Source organism: Danaus plexippus (assembly GCF_018135715.1).
Source record: "Danaus plexippus chromosome 29 unlocalized genomic scaffold, MEX_DaPlex mxdp_37, whole genome shotgun sequence".
Taxonomy (NCBI): Eukaryota; Metazoa; Arthropoda; class Insecta; order Lepidoptera; family Nymphalidae; genus Danaus; species Danaus plexippus.
The window spans coordinates 1,313,946-1,328,289 of NW_026869858.1; the positions used below are offsets into that span (position 1 = coordinate 1,313,946).

Below are 14,344 nucleotides of genomic sequence, written 5' to 3' on the forward strand. Positions count from 1 at the left end.
AAACATCGTTAGGAAACCTGGTCTTATAATTTCAAATTATAAGATTGAAATCGCCAACCCGTCTTGAGCAAGCATGGTGATTAATGCTCTAACCTTCTCTGTGTGAGAAAGAGGCCTGTCCTCAGCAGTGGGCTCGGATAGGCTGATGATGATGATGATGATGGGTAAAATTTAATTCTAACCCCAGTTACTTAGTTCTTACCTCATATTACTTGAAGGCTTCTTTCTTTAAACCAGATGGTTCATTTTAGGTTATGCTCTGTGTATTTTCACTGAGATGTTTTCTTTGCAGATCAAGAACACAATAATATTGTTAGTTTTCATATATGCGTTTGATTTCATTAAGATTATCCCCAGAGACTTTATTTGGTAATACTATGAAGTAGAAAGTAAGACTTTATATAATATCTGTTGGAGTTAGTACCAATTTTTTGTTTTTAAGGGTATGACGTCAGTAATGCTGACTGACTCTCATGTCAGAAATGCCATGTTCTTGGTTATCGTCAGACTATTGAAGGTAACCTCAGTAGACAGTTTGACGAATCCATAATTTCGAAGAGTTCTGTCCGAGAATTTATATGTATATATCCTGTCAAAAATGAGAGAAAGCCTCGCGAGTATTTCATGAATTCATTGTGCTGGTTGCGGGTCCATTGCATTGCAAGGAGAGGAGCTTCAACAGTGCCCGGGACTTGCGACCCAGGTGTAGTTTTGAAGGGCCCCTATCTAATGGACGCTAAACGCTCACCTCCATCGTCCATGATCCTCTCTTTACCTAACAAAATTTGAATCGAACCTACTATACTGCCTTCGAAGAAGGTGCCAAGACTGAATTGATGATAGTTCTGGACAGGCCCAAGTCTTTTAGTAAGTAGGTTGTAGAGAGGTTTAGCCGTTACACCTCTAGCTCCCACTTCTACCGCGTACAAATCCACGACGAACCTTCTTTGTAAGACTTATTGACCCTGATTGCATGGTCTTTGGGGATGCTGGTTTCCCAAGGATACAGTATGAAATAAAAGACGTATATATGTATATTTATATAGTATATTAAGGCCACACGACGCTCTCTATCCAGGGTACGAATGCTGCGACCTTGGTGTACATCCCAGGTTCACCGACGTAGCCGCAGACACGACCGAATGACGTCACACCCACCACGGTGTACATACAATGAAGCAACTTACTCTTAATTTGGATAGGACCACCGCTATCGCCCTGGGAATTAAAATGTAATGTTATGAGATATAAGACTTTCGCGAGTGTCAATTGTAAGAAAACTAATAAAGTGACCATATCTTCACCGTCGGATAACTTAATGTCGTAAAAAATTTATTATTCAAATGGACTGTATGATAATATTTGAATGTGTGGGGTTGTTTGTCTGTGAGGGTTCCTAATATTATTATATTCTCTATAGTTATAAAATAATTAAGACGTAGAAAATATTAAAAATTTAATTATTTTCTTATATCTGTTTTTTTTTTGAAGTGAAACTTCTATTGCCACTTCCGACGAGGTTGCGTTAAATGTTTAACGCGCCGAAGGAGTCGGGGAATAGAAAGAGACGGAGCAAAAGTAACCGGGTGGGTCAATTGTGAATTGTAAGAAATGTTTATAGAGTTTGTCTTAATAAACGATAGCAAGTTTAATTTATTCCGCGCGGAAGGATTCCAGGCGCCAATTTTTCAATATCATAGTTTACGTTCAGGTATCATAAGCTGTTCTAGTAACTGGAATACATCAATAGCTTTAATTCACCAACCTGACAAGTGTCCTTGGACATTTCTTTATCCCCGTAACAGATCTGTGTGTTCCCGTTAAAGCCCTGCTTCATGAGACGACTGGCTGTGAACATTTGGGAGCACTCTTCGGTTGTGAACTCCTGGAGTATGACCTGGAGACACCATGGTTGGAAAGAAGAAATAATTATCAGATGCAACGAGATCAAAATTAAATTTTAATCATTTTTTATATGACTATACTACACATTAGCACTGTTTCTATTTCCTTTATCTTCAATTTTTCATTCAATTTCCACTTTATCTTCAGATAAACCTCCAATGATCTTATAAATAAGGATATCAATAGCTTCCTTAATCCCTCACCTTTTGTAAATGATCAGCGTTCGCCCCCCGGTTCTTCGTGGCTCCCCAGCCTGAAGCCAGCACTCGGCTATAGTCCCCTGGAGCTCTCACGTCCAAACAAGCCGGCACTAAGAACTCCGTCAGAATAGCACTGAGAGTAAGCATTAATACGAAAATATTAGTTTCATTTAAATATATATACAATATTCTAAAAAAAAATCAACCTAATTTGTGAGTTCGTATAAATAATTCCTGCATGGAATTAATGCGATCAAGTCTAAATTCTTGTTACTTAATATTAATACATTCTTCAGTCACAGTATTTTTTTTTTTGGTGAAGAACCTCATTAATTTGCAGAATAAGTCTTCTGCCAACAAACGCAAGTTAATTATATTTATAATTTTGTTTTTTAAGTTAATATCATGGGAAGACAACAATGATGTTACTCATAAGTTTTCCCCTGTTAAAGTTTTTGTAAAACTTCTGAATTAAATATGATTTTGTCTGTCTATTAATTTGTTTTCTTAACAGTAATTTTGGGTGAATAACTCTCTTAGATCATTCTTACTCACTCTCTGTCCATCTTCAATAGCGCGATGTCGTTGTATCTGTTTGGCGGATGGAAGTCCCGGTGCTTGATGACGTCACTGACAGTGAACAGCTGGTCCGGCCCCAGGGGGTCGGTGCGACGGAGGGCACCGAGACGGATGTACTTCACTATACCTCTGAGATACCAAGTAGTGTTTATTTAGATGACATCCTCTTTTGGCGCAATTATGCCCGTATATACATATAACTAGAGCATTAGCCGCTCGAGTGTGATACGAAGGTTGAATATTATGAATGCTTGATGCAATAAGAGTTAGGACGCGATGGCATAATAATTGGTAAGCTATTTTTCGAAGGTTGCAGGTTCGATTTCTCGTCGTGTCGATGGCTTTGTCGTTCTTTATTAGGAAATTGAATCAAAATTTATGCTTTATCGACTTTAGTAAAATTATCAATAACATGGTTAGTAGTTGGTGGCTCAAAAAATATATGTTTTATAATGAGAATTGTTTGCAAGTTTAGAGCAAGACCAGCCCTACTTTATCGTTATACAGTTTCTCATTAAATATGATATGCCTGCTAACATTAATTTATATTTTTGTAAACCAAAATCCACTTACGCGTCTCTGCTTGAAGTGCAATGTCCCGCTGTCAAAACGAATCTCTCGCTTATCAGTGAACCTCCGCAGAGCCATTGGATACTATTAATGTTTTTCCCGTAGCCGAGCAGCGCCTGGGGATAGTATATACAGTTCAATTGGTAAAAATATTTAACGAAATAGAAATACAGGGTAGAGTGATACAGTTAGAACCAGCTGATAAATAATCTGGCACTTAAAGACACTGTTAAAGTCTTTGGCTAAGATTGTTGTTTGAAAATTTAAAGGTATTTAATGTAAGCGCTTTGGGAACATAAAAAGAGTGTAATTTTTTTCAGATTCCTTAAAAGATTAAACGTTTTTGTGTTGCCAGAAAATATATCAGCACTAAATCTTGGAGTACAATCTCTGTTAGGAGACTGCAGCAGAAGTGCTATATGCCACCAACCGAAGCAATAACTTAGCACTGCTTTAGCTTTCACCAACCATGTGTGGGAATTCGTTCTCAGTGGCTTCCACTCCACCAACGATGAGCTGGTTGGCGTCGTGATGGCACTTGTTACCCCGGCTCATGGCTCCCGTTAAGGTCACGCCTCTCTCGCAGGGGAATATCAGCTTTTGTTGATATTCAATACATTCTGGAGAAAATTAGTATTTAAAATTAGATGAAGAATTGACGAAACAGTATCGTTGCAGGCGAACACAGCTGAAGATTGATTAGAAGGATGGTAACAAGTTACAAGTTCCAAAAAAAAAAAGGTCGTGGTGGACTGAAGGTTAAAAGGCCCGTCTCTCATACGTGAGGGCGCGGGTTTGAAACCTGGCAAGTACCAATGTGATCTTTTCCGAGTCATATGTACTTTTTAAGAGTAAAATCATCATGAGGTGATGCTACTTCTGGATTTCATTATTTGATAAAAAAAAATAGCAATATTATATATTTCTTTGATAATGTTATGTGACTATTTGGTCTCATAATACACCCTTCGTACAAAATGTCGACCAATTAATTGCAATATAGTTTTAAAATTATATTAAGTCATTTAAGTTTTGGTGTCATCGCACCCACCGACCTTCCTTATCATAATTTATAGTAAAATATATATTTTTTTTAATAATAAACTAATTTAAAAATAAATAAGAATACAGGTTATTGACAAACGACTGACCAAGAGGGATGAAACCAATATAGCGTTTTTTATTAACCCGCGACGTAAAAACGACGGCCTGTTATAAGTTAGACGTGTCTGTGTGTGTGTGTCTGTCTGAGGCAACGTAGCTCCCAAACGGATGATCCGATTTTTATACGTTTTTTTTGTTTGAAAGGCATATCCGTCGAGAGTGTATTAGCTATGTTTAGTCGAAATCGGTTCAGGACTTCAAGGTCATCAGGTCGTTTGTTAGGTGTGATAAGAATGTTACACGCACAGTTTGCTTGCAAGCATATGTGGGATCTGATATTTAAAACATGAACTTTAAGTCATGTTAATTGCGTACTTTTTTTGGGTTGGGAGTTTTATTAAAATTTTAATTTTATAAGTTATTAGCGATATGACTCACTGTCCCAGGCTTTTTGTCCTGTTTTCGGCGCCGTCTGATTAGCCAAAATCGGCTCGCACTGATCGGTTCCTTTAGAATTCGTATCCGCTAAAACGTAATCTTCCTCTGGTGGTATATATTCTGTTGTAGTCGTGAACCTGTGAAAAAATTCAATAAAAATTTAACCTGATACTTCTCGTTATATACAGCCAACCTATTTGGACCATCTTGAGAAGATAATTTTTTGAATTTCGAGAGAATTTTTTTCTTGTAAATTAAGTGAAATTTATATTCCCTAAGATGCGATCAATATATTATATAAGTTATTACAGATACAATTCAATATCGAGACTAATAAAATAACATAAGTAAATACGAACACGCACGTGTATTTTTACAAACAAAACGCTTTATAAAATAAATAGTCCACTGTATGTCTTCACATATTTCATCTTAATACGATGTTAGCAGCTTTAAATCAGTAGTTATACCGAACGAACAACTAAACATGCACGAAAATTGACTCTAGAAATATGTTTTTAAATTATTATTTTACACATAACAAACCTCTTTGTTGTCAGAATTTGTGGTCTCTGTGTCGTCGGTGTGTTCTCCACACAGCACACGATGGGGTCCGTGTTAGAAAACGAGCAGAGCTGGGAATAACAGTGAAATTGTATTCACATAACACTAATTAACAAAAAAAAAAAATACAAATTATAATATATATATATTATAATTTGTATCAATCGTGGCGGTGGAGCCTGGCTGTGGGCAAATTACTGGAGAAAACCAAACTCATGGTAGTTGACTGCGCTTCCAAACTACCAAATGCTCAGACTGTCCAGGGCATTGAGAAGGTTGAGAGTTTTGTTTATCTGGGCACAAAAATCTGTAACGATGGCAGCTGTGTTCCAGAGATCCAACGACGCATCGGAATGGGAAAAGATGCGTAACACGTCTCCAAAATATCAGGAAAATCGCGGAATAGGCTACAATACAAAATCTCGCCTAGTGAGGGCATAAGTCTTTCCCATCTCACTCTACGTGGCAGAAACGTGGACTGTACGAGCTAGGGAGACACAGAGAATATATGCATTTGAGATGTGGTGTTGGAGGCGTAAGCTTAAAATACCATGGACCTATACGCACAAACGCCTCTGTTCTCTCTCAACTCTCAATCAAAACTCGGCTGTCAACTATATATCGTCAACGCGTATTGACATACTTTGGCCATATTATGCGGAGAGGAGGTGAAAACCTGGAGAAGTTGGTCGTAGTGGGTAATATAGAGAGCAAAAGAGCCGGAGGTCGTCCACCTACTTGATGGGCTGCCCAAATGAAGGAAGCCACCTCCTCAAAAAAAAATTACCAGGTTGTGAGAGCAACAGCGGACTGGAACAAATGGCGCCAGATTGTTCGTTGCGGGATGCCACAGGATCCCCAGTAATGAGGGACGACAAGAGAGAGAGACTTAAAAAAATGCTTTGTACGACGCCCGCTTATTGTGACGTGTTCATCAGTTCCCTTCGATATCATTACAGGTTCCATGTATATTATAACTATTTTCTAATTATAAGAAATGATAATTAATTATACCTTCCTAATTGTTTATAGTTACGCCATTCCGAATATTTTTAGTCTGTGGTCTATAGTTACGCCGTTCTGAATATTTTTAGTCTGTGATTTGTTAATTGTAATTCCTAGAATGTGATTACAGCTATTATATCTCACATGAATCATCAGGTTAACGAGCAAAGACGTGTGCAAATAAAGACCATTAAAAGATAATATTTTTCGTTATAAACAACAAATTACAAGTTATTTGTTAAAACATCAATATGATGGAGTCCAGGAATTTTCTCTTAAGAGAATCATAGATATATTTGCACGCTAACTGCTAATGTATTAAAAAATTATTTAATCTGAATGTTACATAATAATCACTTATATGTAAATGCGATTTTAAATACGCGAAGCTATTTTTGGAAATTGTATTTTATACGTAACTCATAACAAAATTTATCTTTGACGTAGCGAATACAATATTTTGAAATGAGAGACGTAATTAAAAATACATTAGAATTGAGAAGAACATTTTCTTTTTGGTCACAGTCGGCATTTGACAGTCAATTGTTTTCCGAAATTTCTACTAGATGGCGCTAGCACAATGCTTAAATCTGTCGAGAAAATCACTAATAAATCTATCTAGCATCTATTTATATAGCAAATTATATATTAAGTTTTATAGAGATATATTTTTTGGTGATACTTTTTAACAGAAAAAAAAATTGTGTTCTCCTTAAATTTACAGATATCTTCAAACTAATAGACAATAATCTAAGGCTTGACACTTCCTTAAAAAATATGAAATAAAAGCCTTGATTCCATTTTACAAACTCCTTAGTGTTTTCTCCACACGGTACTCAAGATTATAATTCGTCCGACAAATAAAAACGTTGACATTGGCTGAATATATCACGACTCCAGTGTGAATGAAGCCGTAGTTTAGAAAAATATGGCTAAATGTCATTTATTGATGTGGGATAATAGTGAGGCATTGTAAAAGAAACATAAAGGAAGGGTAGAAATGTTAACACATGTATTACCGGTAAGTTGCAATAAAAGATAAGTGATATACTTTATACAGTAAGTTGCTGACATCGAAAAAAAATAGAGAGAGAATCATACGTTATTTATTATCAAATCTACACATAGTACTAATGTATAATTGAATGGGAAACGACAAACGCGTCGTGTGATCACGTTGCATACTTGTGCTAGTTATTCTGAACAAATTTAACTTATCAGTTTCATTAACTTAATCATGTACGTTAAGTAATCGAGTATTATTTCCTGGAACCTCTTTTTGGGGTTTGAAACTATTAAACTGGCGAGTGACCGGTTCCACTGCACTTACCAAGAGTCGCAATATTAAAATAGCAGTTTTTTGCTCTTCATACATACCTACATAAACGAGGTTATGTGTGAGGGTTTAGGGATGAAAAACTGAAATCTGTTGGTTAATTTGATGCTGACTTGTGGTATTTATAGCTTTTATTTTTGAAGTGAAACTTCTTATGCGACTTCCAAGAAGGTTGCGTTAAATGTTTAACGCTCGTGTGGGGGGAGGGGGGGGGGCTAAAAGAGACGGAGCAAGAGTAAGTAATGTTAGTAAAGTTTGTCTAAAAGTAACGCAAAAATTCCTCAAAAATCAATTTCTACCACACTCTATTTTCATTCCGATATCACGTAGCTTTACTTCCTCGGAGGGTTCCACGCACTTTTTTTTAAATATACTTACGACAGGAGGACGTTTATTTCTTATTTCATTTATAGCTGACGGACACTTCCTTATGTTCCTACAGACGCCCTCGACGCCATTGTGATCACATACGTCGCCTGAAAACAAAACAAGCCAAAACATTGACAATGTAGGAAATGATAACTAACAAGGGAATTTTATCTAAGAAATTAAATGAAGTTTTGACGAGGCTATGAAAAAACATTACGTATAACAAAAATACAATTAGTTTAAACAAAACTAATGTTTTCGGATTTACAGAATATACGGTAGTCGGACGATCTCATCTCGTCTGTCCGTGATCACGGTTGCTGCAAAGTAACTGAAACGTCGGGGGTGTGTAGTTACTCACTTATATAACACTTATAACCGCGCAGCAAAACCCGAAAATATTAATTTTATTTCAATGAGTACTAGCGAAAGTCTTGTCATTATTTTTACAATTAGTTAGTTTTTTTACCCTGCGTAATAAATTATACGAGACAATTTTTTTATAAAAATATTGTCTGTTTCTATAGTTTACGAACAAGAAGTTATCTTAGTGAAGATGTTAAAAAAAAACAAATCTGCCTTTGATTGGATTCAAAGAACGTGTATTTATTATCTGTATCTGTGGTGTTCACTATTGACAGATGAAGCACAATTTTTTTTTTAAGTGGTTACTGAATTTGGTTTAAAATTTTTTCATCCTTTTTTTCGGAAAAACAACTATCAATTAACCTGGAGTTTACAAAGTATTACTCTATATCCAAATTCGCTAAGTTCACAAAGGAGCGGGCGATCTCGTTCAACAAAACAAGTTTCTTCACATGACTTTTCCTTAACAGCCATTGATAATAATCGAAACGAACGAAATTCTAAACCAACAAGTTATTTTCCTTTTGCTGTTACTTATTTAATGATTTTAACGTATGTGTTAAGTTGAATGACTCAGGGTTGTCTCGCGTCATCAGATGTAACCTGATGTTTATTTTAATAATCGCAATTTAATGTGAATTTAATAAAAGTTGTATTAAATTCTCAATTAAAAGTGACAACCCTCGTATCGTTTATATATTTTTTTCTTTTAATCGTTTCAAAATCCGTTTATTCCCAGTATGTCATCAATAATTGACTGTGATCTGAGATGATATAAACATTTGTTTTTCTCACTTAAAATACTTTTAATCAAGTATTTTAAATATTTCTGTATTAATTCTGTTAAAGCTGTATTATTTAAACTCACCGTCGTACTGTCCGTTTGTTTGTAGCACGAATATATATAATATTATGATACAAAAATATGTCGACATTATTTACACATGAATGTCATTCCACACAAACACACCGCACGGCTTCTCCGCGACAACTGAATTGTGAATGAACTCCAACAACATACTCTCTCTGACATGTCAGAAAAAAACAAGTTTACACAAAGAACAAAGTAAAATAAATGTTGCCAACAATAAAAATTAATCAAGTATAAAAAAAAAAATAACATAATTATTTTATCATCTTGTATAGGCGAAATAAAATAATACAAATGTTTAAAAAATTTAAAAATATTACTACCTACGTCAAATATTGTTACGTTAATAGTTAAAAATTTTATTGTTTAAATGAAAATAAAATCAAAATCAACGCGAATGTATATAGGAATCACTTGAAACGTGAGAAACGAAAAAAAAAAAGATTTCTGGTAACTGCGTGTTGACTAAATTGTTTTTGCCAATTCAATTTACATTAAGAACAGTCCTGAACTAGTCAGAATCAATACTTTATAGGATAAACTTGGGAGAGTGTACAGGAATAGAACAATATAATTCCTTTTCATCATTGAATGTCCAGACTCCAGCCTCGATACCTTCATAGCAGACCTTCGTATCCGGATAAACCTATAATCTTCACCCTTATGGATTGAAACAGTCTTCAGAGAGAGAGTTCACCACTTAGGTTTTCATTGCCACTTACCATCAGCTGGAAGTGACGATCAAGCACTATTAAGTCTAGTATAAAAAAGTGGATATAGGTGGTAACCCAAATCGATAGTCTTTTACCGTAGTTTTTGTTGTTTGAAACACATTCCCGTGTTTACTCTATTGTATAATCAAAGTAGTTTTAGTTCTTTTGTGAACTTTTAATGGAATTGAAAAACATTTGCTTCTACCAACCTCGTCCACGGAGACTTTCAAATTGGGTTCAAAGAGAAATTACTAATATGCGCAACTCGAATATTTTAACCAACAGTTAGCGACATCTATCGTCTGTACCACGGAACTTCATGCCACATACAACTGTTATTGCGTCTTACCGCGAAAAGTATATGGAATCTTGGTATATATTATTACCGACATCTATTCTGGTGTCTGAATTACCTAACTGAAAAATTTTGCCAAAACCCGTTCAGTAATTTGAGCGAGAATGAGTAACAATCAGAAATCCACAGATACTCTTAAACTTTCCCATATATAATATTAGTAAAATATTGCTATAAGGTTTTATAATACAACTTTCACACGATACAGAGATTAATTACACAAGAAAGAAATATGCGAATCCGCCGGATAAACATAGTATTATTAACATATATATATATATATATATATATATATATATATATACATTTAATAGCAAATTATTGTTTACTAAGTAGTTTTCTTATCAACACACGTGTAATATGACCTTTGATTGCATTTTTAGACTTAAAGATATTTGATGTTATGAGGAAAATATGTTATAGTCTTTGGTGACACTAGCGTCTGTTTAACTAACAAGTTCTGTAACAGGAAAAAATGTTAATGTAAGCCTGATCTTAAACAACGATTCTGTTACGTCTTAATTATAACTAATTGTTATAATGTCTGGGTTTTTCAAACGCATCGTTTTTTTTATTTTGCTACATTAATTTGTGTTTTACAAAATATATTTTATTTTAAATAAGGATTTATAAGGAAGGAATGTGAAACTTAAATGTACATAAATCAATACACGTATAAAAAAAGGAGATCTAAGACTTTCGCGAGTTTTATTCATTTAAATGAAAGTAATATATTTCGGATATACTACGGGGATTTTATAAATTAAATCTACATAATCCCGACGTTTCGGCTACTTTTCAGCAACACGGTGATCACGTTGCTCTTTCCCTTTTCTCACCCTTTACTCTTCCTCTTCAAGAATCAATGTCGGCAACGCAACTGCAACGATTCTCATGTTGCGCATGTTTCTTATGTTGCAGATGTCCATGGGCAACGGTGACTGCCTTCCATCAGGTAGGCCGTCTGCTAGTTTGACGACATTGAATTAAACAGAAAATTTAGAAATTTTGGTCAAAATCTGGTTATTTTAAATAAATGTTCATACAGCATGCTTTAGATGCTAGTGCTTAGAAAGTAGGTACATGTAACTCGGAAAAAGTCACATCGGTACTTGCCAGGTTTCGAACCCGCACCGTCAAGCACGAGAGGTGGCCCTTCAACCTCTAGACAACCACGACTTGAGACATATATATTGTTTTATATCCCCTGGATAGTGCTTGTCATTCCACCTGTCCCACTTCCAAGCTAGAGAACGCACGATTTCTTAAAGACACCCTAATTATAATAGGAAGGTGTAACAGATGAAGTCAAAACTGTTCCAACTCATTGGTAAATCATTGTGAACGTAATCTTCTTGATGTGCAAAAAAAACACTTTTATTTTGACCGCGATAAATATCAAAAGATTGGCACTGTCCACTTCAGAGACTGAAGTGAAAAATTTACAGGTCGTTATTGTTCAGCAAAGTAGAGTTGGGAATTAAATTCCTAAATAACTTCCGAGTTCAGGATCATATTCAATAATACTAAGAAACGTTTTTAAATTACTTAATAACGTGATATTGAGGACATCTCGACTATTCGAGTTATGGTTTGTAGTTTTTTTAGTAACAAGTACATTTTATATATTTATGTTTTGTCATTCGGAAACCTCCTCTAAGATTTTCATTCAGTAAACAGTTTCTGTCTGCTACTAACCAGGTATTCACGAGAAGCTTCCTGAGTGGAATATGAAAAAATATACAATAAAGGCTTTTGGGTACTGAACCAAAATCAGAAGTTAGTTACAAGTACTGATAACTTTTGGCCAATTCGTGTCAGTGGTGCGCCGAATATCTCCGCGGGTATTTCATAGAAGACTGATCCCTATTAAAATCCACAATTATTTAAGGATGTCTCTCCTGTAATGAAATGTCTTACTGAAAAACATAAAAATAAACGGATAAAAAAATTAGCAAACGAAAAATTATTGAATTTAGGCAAGGTAATGAAACGCTTCACGAGTTAACCAGCTAATAAAATTCCCACCTTTATTAATTATATTGTTAAGACCCTGAGGATGGATCTTCAGAAACATCCATACTTGTACGTCAAGATTCTTTCAGTTATTTCATCTTGTAGGTGTTTTCTTACAAGTGGCGCCCTCTGTGCTGTACTAATTATAATATACTATAATCCTTAGAATTGTTTTTATGACTGTTCATAATTAACTATAACACTGAACCGTTGTAATTTTTCTAATGGCAACATTTGAGTATCAACTTGTATTTGCAAACTATAAATACTGGCTTCAGCCATTTTGTAGGACATTACTGGAAGTAACGCTGAACATTAAAAATCAAGTCTGTACTTCGAACAAATGTTCAAATATTTACAGAATAACGTTACCTGGCCTTGGTCACAGATTAAGCAAAAAACGCTGTTATGTACAAATTTACATTTATTTGGACATTTAGAATGCAATATTTTATAGGTGGTAGAGCCTAGCTGTGGTCAAATAACTATATTGGGCTGGCTCGACCGGGGAAGTACCACCCTCACAGAAGATCGGCGTGAAGTAATCATAAATGACTGCGTTTCGTCCGATGAGTGAGAGTGCCGGTTGCCCTTTCCCTGCTCCCACCCTTTCCTGCCTTTCCTTATCGCCACCCCTCCCTTTTCCTCAACTACTAAGATTGGCAGCGCACCCGTAACATCTTTGTTTCGGATGTCCATGGGCGACTAAGACTACTGCCCATCAAGTGGGCTGTCTGCTCGTTTGCCAACTTTTACATAAAAAAAAAATTAAACATTCTTGATTCTTTTCAATACGACATTAAAATAGATTTTAACATTTTAATATAAAATTAAATAATTATTAAAATTTTTGCTCCGTTACGAATTATCTAGAATGCTATACAAGTCACCCGGGTGATATAATTTTATTATATACTCGTAACTGTTAAAGGCCGTATTGTCGTAAACTAATATCGGAATGCATAAATTAGGCGTAAAGTCAGGGACAGAAACTAGTTAAAAGCGAGAAATAAAAGGACAATAACAACTGAAGCTAATGAACCGCGATACAAGCTCTTATTTATAACAGAGACTGCGGTTTGTAACTTTGTTTACAAATGGAAGGATAAGCTAAACTGACTTGGATATTATCAAAACTTCCTGTAGATTTATTAATAGAAATATTTTACAGTAGAAATATAATAGGCTCGTTAGTTGATTACTATTAGTGATAAATACTCCTTGGTATAAAACCTCCTTTGTACCTCATCACACATCTCATAAATTGTAACGAATATATAGGTGGCTTATATGTATATAAGTGTAGATACAATTCTGTATGTGTGTATGTCACTGACCACCTAAACGGCTAGACTGATTTGAATGATGGCTCTATACATTAGTGTGACGCCACGGATGGTTTAAACCTATAAACCAGCCCGGCAGATGGCGCTGCACTGTACCTAGGTTATTTAGAGTAAAGGCTGCAACGTTAGTTACTTTATGTACTGTCTTCAACACGCTAAACACGTCTCACTGTGTGTGTGATATATTTGTTTGACCTAACAACATCGTTTACACAAAAACAGAGAGTTTTTAAACATTTTATTTAAAAATTCATTGTTTTTCTCAATAAAACCAACAATCGTTTTCAATATGGAGTCACGCGTCACGGACGATAGATGGCGCTGGCGGGTGGTGACAACTATTTCATTCAAATAATTTGTGAACCGAATTCCGAAGCATAAGCGAAGGAAGTAGCGGGCAGGAACTAGTATATCCGTGAGCTTCTTTATATAAACATGGCTACTCGGGTCAATGACTTGTCAACGTACCTTTGGAGCGTAACCCGTAACGCCTCTCTATTACGATACGGTGGGTGAACTGCATTTACTAATAACTACTTGCCTCATAGTGTTTTATTTCACTGACCACGTCTCATATGAGATATTGTAAGGGAGGAAAACACACAAA

General features: G+C 35.4%; 1 protein-coding gene across 1 annotated transcript; it reads right to left on the reverse strand.

Moving 5' to 3' along the window:
* Positions 1-1,029: 1,029 nt before the first annotated feature.
* On the reverse strand, positions 1,030-9,463 carry LOC116777061 (serine protease snake-like). The gene is made up of 10 exons (XM_061529216.1): positions 9,305-9,463; positions 8,080-8,177; positions 5,343-5,431; positions 4,797-4,933; positions 3,723-3,874; positions 3,258-3,370; positions 2,661-2,813; positions 2,109-2,238; positions 1,766-1,897; positions 1,030-1,218 (listed from the first exon to the last, which is right to left on the reverse strand). The coding sequence occupies exons 1-10, from the start codon at positions 9,369-9,371 to the stop codon at positions 1,051-1,053; spliced, it is 1,239 nt and encodes a 412-aa protein (XP_061385200.1). The 5' UTR covers positions 9,372-9,463; the 3' UTR covers positions 1,030-1,050.
* Between the last annotated feature and the right edge of the window lie 4,881 nt (positions 9,464-14,344).

What these genes read in the sequence shown, in the direction of transcription:
- LOC116777061 (XM_061529216.1), bottom strand. Translation starts at nt 9,371, where the DNA reads ATGTCGACATATTTTTGTATCATAATATTATATATATTCGTGCTACAA. An exon ending in ACGCTGATCATTTACAAAAG is followed by an intron (nt 1,898 to 2,108) that starts GTGAGGGATTAA and finishes TGGTGTCTCCAG; the next exon opens with GTCATACTCCAGGAGTTCAC. An exon ending in TGTCCAAGGACACTTGTCAG is followed by an intron (nt 1,219 to 1,765) that starts GTTGGTGAATTA and finishes TTTAATTCCCAG; the next exon opens with GGCGATAGCGGTGGTCCTAT.